Source organism: Piliocolobus tephrosceles, chromosome 2 (genome assembly GCF_002776525.5).
Source record: "Piliocolobus tephrosceles isolate RC106 chromosome 2, ASM277652v3, whole genome shotgun sequence".
Lineage (NCBI taxonomy): Eukaryota > Metazoa > Chordata > Mammalia > Primates > Cercopithecidae > Piliocolobus > Piliocolobus tephrosceles.
This window is the reverse complement of record NC_045435.1, coordinates 94,917,161-94,927,922: the sequence shown is the minus strand read 5'-3', so window position 1 is coordinate 94,927,922 and position 10,762 is coordinate 94,917,161. Positions and strand designations below refer to the sequence as shown.

General features: G+C 35.9%; 1 protein-coding gene across 4 annotated transcripts in view; it reads right to left on the bottom strand.

Moving 5' to 3' along the window:
* Window positions 1-10,762, bottom strand: part of ULK4 (unc-51 like kinase 4) — a 711,191-nt gene that overhangs the window by 510,666 nt on the left and 189,763 nt on the right. For all 4 annotated transcript variants that reach the window (XR_003309577.1, XM_023231716.3, XM_026454879.1 and 1 more), the window contains one exon: window positions 3,042-3,169. Coding sequence is in view for 3 of the 4 variants with exons in the window: in XM_023231716.3 (XP_023087484.1) it covers window positions 3,042-3,169 (128 nt within the window). In the remaining variant the exon portion in view is untranslated. The remainder of the gene's footprint in view (window positions 1-3,041; window positions 3,170-10,762) is intronic.

Genomic DNA, 10,762 nt, shown 5'->3' with positions numbered 1-10,762 from the left:
GGTGACAGAGCGAGACTCCGTCTCAAAAAAAAAAAAAAAAAAAGACCACTTTATTTTTATCATTTTTATTTTTAACATTATATAAAACATTTACATGCTTCTTAAGTCTAGACCATAAAGCAGGTACATTCAGAGAAGCATAGCTCATTCCTGCCCCTGCACCTTCCTTATTCTCTTTCTAATCCTGTAAATTATCACTCTTGTAATTTATTTAAATTTCCATTCTGTCTTTTGTAAAATATTAGTAAAGGCACATATATTCTCTGTTTTCACCCCCTTTCTTAGACAAAAGGTATTAACAGTGTGCTACGAATACTATTTTACATTTGACTTTTATCAGGATAATAATATCTTGTAGATGACTCCATGGCTGTGTACAGACATTTTCCTTGTGCCTTTCCACAGTTGTGTAGCCCTCCATTCTGGGGATGGTGGTGGTTGGCAGAATGCTAAAGATCCCCCTACCCCCAAAGCCCCACCATCCTGGCTATTCAAATACTAATCTGGATACTTCAGCTGGTACCCAACTTACAATGATTCAACTTGCAATTTTATGATATGTCAGTCTGAGATGGTGCAAAAACAATATTCAGTAGAAACCATACATGGAATACTCATACAACTATTCTGCTTTTCACTTTCAGGGTGGTATTCAATAAATTACATGAGATATTCCACACTTTATTATTAAAAAAAAAAGGCTTTGTGGGCAGTGCGCGGTGGCTCACACCTGTAATCCCAGCACTTTAGGAGGCCAAGGCAGGTGGATCACTTGAGGTCAGGAGTTCAAGACCAGCCTGGCCAACATGGTGAAACCCCATCCCTACAAAAAATACAAAAATTAGTCAGGCATGGCAGTGCGCATCTGTAATCCCAGCTACTCGGGAGGCTGAGACAGGTGAATCACTTGAACCTGGGAGGCAGAGACTGCAGTGAGCCGAGATCACACCACTGTACTCCAGCCTGCATGACAAAGCAAGACTCCATCTTGAAAAAATAAAAAATAAATAGGCTTTGCATTAGATGATTTTGCCCAACTACAGGCTAATGTAAGTGTTCTGAGCACATTTAAGGTAGGCTGGGCTAAGCTATGATGTTCAGTAGATTAGATATATTGCATTTTTGACATGATATTTTCAACTTATGATGGGTTTATTGAAATGCAACCCCCACTGTAAATCAAGGAGCATCTGTATTGGGAAGTGAGTTTGAAGACATAATTAAAGTCCCAATTCCATTAATCTTAAGATATATAGATTACCTGAGTGAGCCTAAGCTAATCAAGTGAGACATTTAAAATTCATTTTATCTGATTGATGGCAGAGGAGGGAAGTCAAAGATGTTCGAAGCATGAGGGGGATGAGTCTCTGCTTTTCAAGGCATGAGAAGCAATCTTGCTGGCCACCAAGAGAAAGTAAACAGGTATTCAGTAAATGTCAATGAAGAAGAAGGACAGATTCCTGAAGCTGAGAGTGAATCGCAGCCAAACACCAGCAAGAAAGTAAGGATGTCAGTCCAAAGACTGCAAGAACATGAATTCTGCCAAGAATCAGTGAGCCTGGAAGAGGACTCTGAGCCTCAATTGAGAATCTCAGCACCAGCCGACACCTTGACATCAAGTATGTGAGATGTGGGCAGAGGATCACTCAAGCCCAAGAGTTCAAGACCAGCCTGGACAACACAGTGAGACCCTGTCTCTATCAAAATATTTTTTAAATTATCTAGGCATGATGGCATACACCTGTAGTTCCAGCTACTCTGGAAGCTGAAGTGAGAGGATCGCTTGGGCCTGGTGTGGGGCTCAAGGCTGCAGTGAGCCGTGATTACACACCACTGCACTCCAGCCTGGGCAACAGAGTAAGACTCTGTCTCCAAAAATACACATGGAAATTTGTTGTCTTGTTTGTTATATAGGTAGGTATATCATAGCCCCAATTTTGCCTCTTGACCTACAAAGCCTACTTTCTCACTGTTAACAGAAAAAAAAAAAAAAAAAAAAAAAAAAAAATGCCAACCCCTAATCTAGATCAATCTCAGCAATACCAGACTCTGCTCAGTACTCCAGAACAAGCAAAAATCTGGATCTAGAAACATACATTAAACCAAATTGTCAGGGCTCCTCTGGGCTTCAATATAGCACAGATCAGATGGTTCAGAAGGTGTTAATCAGAAAGCATCAGAACATGAAGCGAACTTGAGGAGCATCTAGAATAGCTCCTCCTTTCAGAGGAAAGAGTTACAAGCCTGGAGAAAGACCTGTCCTTTCTCACCCCCTTCATAAACTCTCATAAACTCTCACCCCCTTCCCTGCTCCTCCTTCTGAGCCTTCAGCTACTTATTCCAGAATCTTACAATAAGGAAAATTACAACCAAACCACTGGTCTAATATTGACTCCCAAAGGTACAAACCAGAACCATCTCAACACCCTACTTTGGACTGTTCTCAAATCTAGGGCTGTGTTATCCCATTCTCACACTGCTGTGAAGAAATATCTGAGACTTAATAATTTATAAAGGAAAGAGGTTTAATTGATTCACATTGCTGAGGAGGCCTCCGGAAACTTACAATGATGGCAGAGGGTAAAGGAAAAACAGGCACCTTCTTCACAGCCGGCAGGATGTAGTGAGTGCCAGCATGGGAAATGTCAGATGCTTATAAAACCATCAGATGTGGTGAGACTCACTCATTATCACAAGAACAGAATGGGGGAAACCACTCCCATGATCCAATTACCCCCACTTGGTCCTACTCCTGACACGTGAGGATTATAGGGATTATAATTCAAGGTGAGATTTGGGTGGGGACAGAGAGCCAAACCATATCAAGGACACACAAGGCATTTCTTACCCTGCCATAGTTTCAGAGGTCTTCTCTGGGTCTTCAGTACTTCCAAGCTGAGATTACAAGTGAAATATTAAACCCTTGGAAAAACCCTTAAAAAAATATACCAGATACACAGAGACCAAGAAATACCCTACAACTACTAATACAACAGGCACTAAATTGAAGTTACTGATGAAATCATCAGAGAAAATCTTACCTTGCTTGGCAACTGAGCAGCAACATCTCACGGTTATAAATCAAAATATATAGAAGAACCAGGAAGGCTTTTGCTCTAATGTATGTTGAGGGGCTGTCAAGTAAACGGATAACTGTGGAGACAAAATCCTGTGGAAGACATTTAAAATTATTTTTTGAGAGAACATAACAAAATAGGGCAGTCTCAATTCTCAGAGTGACCACACTATAATAATCAAGCAGATGGCAGAAAGTAAAATAATATCAACTACTGTTTTCACATTCTCAATTTGTGCTAGATCCCATAACTAAATTTTAATACTATCTCATTTAAATCTGAAAATTAGTCATAACAAATTGACAATATTGTCCCCGCTTTAAAGAGAAAAAATGAGTATTGAAAAGTTAAGCAATTTACCAATATTCAGAGTTGGATAAAATCCAGGCCAACTGAATGACAAAGCCTGCCTGTTAAGTACTCAATCACACAACTGGAAATGTGGCAGCAAATAATACAACTGTCAGTCACAACTGCATGTAGATATAAATCTCCAAGAAGAGCTGCATATAGAGAGATCATATCTCTAGTCTACACATCCGAGGACTTAACAGAAATAAAATAAAGATAATACTCAATACATGACACAAAAAAACATATACTCATATAACACTCTTTAATTAAAGGTATAATTCAACACAAAGGACTAAGTATTGACAAGGAATAGTGCTACTTTCCCTTTTAAAAGACAGACTATAAATAATTTCTATAAATATGCAAACAGAACATAGACACACATGCACATACATGGTTAATGAATGTAAGTAGTCAGAAATATAGAATCATAATATCAGCAATATGGCTACAGAGAACAGGAATATGTAAGTTCCCAAGAGAGCTTAAGAGGTGCCAGCACCTAACAGTAACACTGTGTATCCAAGACAGATTTAAGAAGCTCAATTTTTTTTTTTTTTTTGGCCACACTCCAATCCTTTTCTATTTGATGCTATGTTTCCAGGTAGGAATAATTTACATAGTCATGTATATGCCATGTAAATTCTATGCTACTTAAGGATAAAAACATATCTAAGCATCAGTCTCACCTAGTTCCTGAACCAAATTATCAAAGCCAGAGTACTTATTTCAGGTAAAAAACAAATCAATGCAGTCATCCTTGAGTAGAAGATCCGTTTTCTATCTTTGCAGCAACTAGACAGTAGAAAATCCATCCCCAGGGTCCATTCCTGATTCTAATTTATACTCTGTGGTCTAAAGACCACAATCATAAGTCCGTTTCCCCTGTCAACACCACCCCCAACATATACATACATAATTCCAAAGCCATTCAAATTTCCAGCAATTATAGACTGAAAAACTCTTCCAGATTATAAGAGATTAAAAAGACATGATAACTGACTGCAATTCAAGATCTGGAAGTTCTGTAAGGTCTGTAGATTAGCTAACAACACTGAATCAATGTTAATTTCCTGATTTTGAAATTCATGGCTTGTTTCAAGGAAACATTCAGTGGAGTAATTAGAATTAGAAAAGCATCATGTCCACAAACTTCTCAAGTGGGTCAGAAAACACACATGCACTCACACATCTGCGCACACAAAGTGAAAGAGATAAAGACAGAGAAATATAAATTATAAAGTAAACATAGTAAAATGTTAACATTTGGTGAATGTAGGCAAAGGATCTATTGCAATCATTTACACTGTATGTCCAAAATTAAACTCAGTGCCTGAGGATCAATATACTAGCCAAACTCAGAAGTCTCAGTACTATCCTTGACCCTTCTTCTTTCCTTCCTCTCATGCCCAATTACCCCCAAGCTCTGTGAAAATGACACCCCCCACTATGGTTGTCTTATTTCTATGTACCATTATATCTTTCCTGAATTACTACAACAGGCTTTATTTAATTTTCCTTTATTCCATCTACTCTATAAATTTTAGCCACAGTGGACCCTCTATAAGAGCAAATGTAACTCACCTATAAAATATTCTCAATAGTTATATAACCATTAAAAAGAAGCTAAAACTCATTACGACATACGAGGTTCTTCATGGTCTGGCTTTTCGTTATCTTTCCAAAATCATGAATCATACCATCAACTCCACTGAATACCCTCAACATTCACAATGAGGAAATTAATAAAAAAGGAAGATGAGAATATTGAACAAAGGAAAGCGGCAAAGAGAATCTCAGGATTATTCCAAGGTGACAGCCTTCACCAGACAGAAGGCAGCCTATCTGTACAGAAGCTGGTCCAAGGCCCCCAGAGAGAACTCAGGAGAAGAAACTGACAGACTATCTGAAGCACCTGAATGTAATTTGAAACACAAAGTGATGTAAACAAAGAAAGGTTCACTAGATATTGATCTACACAAAATTAACAGACCGAGTACATATGCATGTTGGAGCCTGTCTCATGTCCTACTTCAAAATAAACACCAAACAAATCTAAGATTTAAAAAATAAACACAAAATGATTCAAAGATCTAGAAGAGGCCACAGGAGGTAGGCATACAAACATATATACATACATACATACATATTTCAATCTCAGACTGGGGAAAATGTTTGTAAATAATTTATTAGAAAGAACAAAATAAGTGTGAGAAATGTAAATATAAAAAATGTTAAATGCCACATAGAAATGAAACGCTATAAAGAAAAAAAACACATGAATTAGAGAAAATATTTGCAGCACTTTTTTAAATAAAGGTGATTTTCTTGATATATAAATATCAATAACTAAGAAAAGAACTAAAGGACTAAGAAAGTAAGAGTACTAGAAATAACTGAAACCTCTGATCTCTTCCATGTGGAATATCACATTAACCAAGGATAATTTAAGGTATTCCAAAAAATACAGAACATAGGAGGCAAGTTTCATATAAAGCTATCCATATAAACCTATTTCATATAAAGACAACAAAAAATGAAAATAAAAAACATTTCAGCTGATAAAAACTCTTTTTTTTTTTTTTTTTTTTGGAGACAGAGTCTCGCTCTGTTGCCCAGGTTGGAGTGCAGAGGCGCAATCTTGGCTCACTGCAACCTCCACTTCCTGGGTTCAAGCGATCCTCCTGCCTCAGCCTCCTGAGTGGGTGGGACTACAGGAGTGTGCCACCATGTCCAGTTAATTTTTTGTATTTTTAGTAGAGAAGGATTTTCACCATGTTAGCCAGGATGGTCTCGATCTCCTGACCACATGATCTGCCTGCCTTGGCCTCCCAAAGTGCTGGAATTACAGGCATAAGCCACCGTGTCCAGCCAAAACTCTGATTTTACCTGCTATGGCCTGAATGTTTTTTCCTGCCCCCATTCATATATTAAACTTAACCCCCAATGTAACAGTGTTAAGACGTGGAGCCTTTAGGAGGTAATTAGGTGATAAGGACTACACCCTCATGAATGAGGTTAGTACCCTTATAAAAGAGACCTGAATGAGTTTATTTACCCCTTCCAACATGTAAGGAAACAAAGAAGACACTATCTATGACAAATGGGCCCACACTAGACACCAGATCTGATAGTGCCTTGATCTTGGACTCCCCAGCCTCCAGAACGCTGAGCAATACATTTCCATTATTTATAAATTATCTGGACTAAGGTACCTTGTTACAGCAGCCCAAACATACTAAGATACCACTCAACCAAAACAAAAAACAAAACAAAATAAAATTGAGGAAGAGGTAAACTGTACTTTAACAGCTCAGTTTGAAGGAACTATCATGAAATAAGCATTTATAGACATCAAAAAGGTCCAAGTCACTTAGCTATACAAGACAAGGAGGCATAGACAGTATACCTTAGGAACACAGATGCAAAAACTCCTCAACAAAATATAAGCACATTGATCCAGTATATATTAAAAGAATAAAACATGATGACCAAGTGAGGTTTATCCCAGGAATCCAAAGCTGATTCAACATTCGAAAAACAATAAGTGCAAGTCATCATAATTAATTGATGAAACAAGAACTACCACATAACCATGAATTACTAATAAAAAAAATTTATAAAATTCAACATCCTTTCATGATAAAAACTCTCAGTAACCTAGGAATAAAAGAGACCTCCTCAATGTGAAAAAAGGCAAGTAGAAAAAAACCTACAGTTAACATCATAATGATGAAAGACTAAGTGTTTCCCCAGAAACTGGGAAGAAAGCAAAGATGTCCACTCTCATCACCCATGATTCAGTATTTTACTGAAAGCTGTAGCCAGCATAAGAAGAAAAATAAATAAAAGACCTTTAGATTTCAATGAAAAAAATATTTGCAGATGACATGATTACCTATGTAGAAAATCCCAAGGAATTTACAAAAAAAGCTTCTATAACTTGTAAGTAAGTTTAGCAAGATCTGGTATATTTCAATATACCAATAATGAACAACTGGAAAATAAATCCTTTTTAAAGTACCACTTTTCAATAGCTCCAACCATAACAACAACAAAGAAGTATTGCTTTCACCCTAACAAAACATCTACAGAATCTGTACATTAAAAATTCTAAAATCGTGATGAAAGAAAACTTTTCAAGCCTATAAATAATGAAAAGACATTCCATGTTCATGTAGTAAGACTCAAGTTAGTCGTCAATTCTCCCCAAATTTACCTATAGACTTAATGCAACTTCAGTCAAAATCCCAACAGGGTATTTTGTGGATATAAACTGAGTTTAAAATTTCTATGGAAAGGTAAAATAAAAACTAGAATATGCAAAACAATTTTGGGAGGATATGCAAGAATCGTACAATAATTTTAAGACATACAAAAAACTATGGTAATCAAAACAATGTGGTATTAACAAAATGATAGACACATAGAACAAGGTAACAAACTAGAGTTTAGAAATATAGTCCATCAGTTTACGATAAAGGTGCAAAGGCAACATTGGAAAAAGGCTAATCATATGACCAAATGATGCTGGAACAACTGAACATCCACAAGCAAAAATGTTAACTTAAACTCATTCCTCACTCCACATGCAGAAATTAACCCAAAATGTATTATACAACTGAATATAAGTCAACTTCATCAAAACGAAAATTTCTCCCATGAAGGACACTGTAAGAAAAGACACGCCACATACTCAGAGAAAATATTTGTACCCAGAATATATAAAGAACTCTCCAAAGTCAAAATTAAGAAAAAAAACGTTAATGAACAAAATACTTAAACAGACATTTCACCAAAGAAAATATGTATCTGTTGAATAGATGCAAGGATGCTCAATATCATAATCATTACAGTAGTGCAAATTAAAATCATACTGAGATATAACAATGAACTTATTAGAATGACTAACATGAAAAACGGTGAGTATATAGAGCAACTGAAGTTTTTCACACATTGCTAGTGGGAATGCAGAAATGGTACAGGAATCCTGGAAAACAGTTTGGCAGTTTCATTAAACTGTTCAATATATACCTATCATATATGCCTCAACCATCCTACTTCTAAGTATTCTAATGAAATAAAAACTTGAGCTCACAGAAAACCTTGTACAAAAAAATTGACAGTAATATTTAGTTATAATACAGATTGAGTATCCCAAATCCAAAAATCTGAAATCTGTAATGCTCCCAAATCCAAAACTTTTTGAGTACTGATAAAACGCAAGTGGAAAATTCCACACATAAGTACTTAACACAAACTTTGTTTCATGCACTGAAAATATTTAAAATATTGTATGAAATTACCTTGGCCTTATTTTATACAAGGTGTGTATGAAACACAAATAAATTCTGTGCTTAGACTTGGGTCCCATCCCCAAGATATCTCATTATGTATATACAAATATTACAAGACCCAAAAACACTGAAATCTGAAACACTTCTGGTCTCAAGCATTTTGGATAAGGGATATTTAACCTGCAGTCAAAAACCGAAAAAGTTCACATGTCCTTCGGTGTGTACATGAATAAATAAACTGTGGTACATCCACATAATGAAACAGTACTCAGCAGTAATGAACTACTGAGACATGCAGTGACATGGATGAATCTCAACTGCACTGTATTAACTGAAAGAAACCAGCTGCAAAGATTATATGCAGTGTGATCCCATTTATATGACATTCTGGAAAAGATAAAGCTATCGGGGCAGGGAAGACATCAGTGATTGCCAGGGACTGGGATGGAGGGTGGTTTGCCTAAGAAAAACGCAGCACAAGGTAATTCTTCGGGAAACTGGAATTGTTCTGCATCTTTCTGGTGGTGGTAACAAGAGCCTATGTATATATTAAACCTCATAGAACTGAGTCCCCACAAAGGTACATTTCATTAAAAGTAAATTTCATTACACACAAATTTTAAAATTAAAAAATGATATATATTATACATAAAATATAAACTGTTATTTATAAGTTATATATTATAGTATGTATATGTATATATTATATGTATATACATATATTGGATTTATTATACATACAACATATGTATATATTATATATTATATACCATTCACAATGTATAACAGTAATAATTATAGTAATGAGTGTTATGCCTTAAATAGTATAGCAACCACCTTTGTAAGTGAAAACTACATAGGATGTAAGAAGCAATAAAATATTTTATCACACTACTGTCAGTCTGAGACTCAAAAGAACAAAAATAAGTGAGGATACAGAAGACCTAAATAACATAAACAATAGGTTAGATACTATGGGTAGATATCAAATTTTATATTCCAATAATGGAACACATATCTTTTTCTTAACATAAAATGATCCTTTAAATTGATCATATAACAGATCATGAAAAAATATTAATATACTCCACAAAGTAAAAATAATTTTTATGATTACAATGCAATAAAACTAGAAATTAGGCTGGCATGGTGGCTTACATCTGTAATACCAGCACTTTTGGAGACTGAGGCAGGAGAATTGCTTGAGCTCAGGAGTTCCAGACCAGCCTGCACAACATAGCAAGACCTCTTCTCTACTTAAAAATAATAATAGTAATAATTAGCCAGGCATAATGGCACATGCCTGTAGTCCTAGCTACTTAGAAGGCTGAGGTGGGTGGATTGCTTAAGCCCAGGAGATCGAGGCTACAGTGAGCTACGATCACATCACTGCACTCCAGCCTGGACAACAGAGTGAGACCCTGTCTCAGGGAAACAAACAAACAAAACTAGAAATTAATTAAAACATAAATAATCCAAAAGGCCCTTCTACGTGCAAATTTTTTAAACTCTGTGTTAAACAAACCTTAAGAGAAAATACAAACCAAAATTGCAGAACTTAAAAATACTAGGTCTTATTCATTCTAGCTAACTATATTTTTGGGCCCATTAACCACCCCCACTCTCCCTTCCACTACTCTTCTCAGCTCCTCGTAACCATCATTCTATTCTTTATTTCCATGAGCTCAACTGTTTTAATTTTTAGCTCTATCTACCCCCAAGAATTTAAAATGGTTTTTTAATTTTAAAAAATAATAAAATAAATAAAATAAAAAGCTAACAGTAAAAACACTATTATATTAGCCTGTTCTCACACTGCTATTAAGATACTAGCTGAGACTGGGTAATACATAAAGGAAAGAGGTTTGATTAACCCACAGTTTCACATGGTTGGGGAGGCCTCAGGAAACTTACAGTGATGGTAGAAGTTGAAGGAGAAGCAGAGCATGTCTTACATGGTGAAGAAGAGAGAGCAAGAGAGTCAGGAAGTGTCGCATTTTTTTTTTTTTTTTTTTTTTTTTTTTTTTTTTTTTG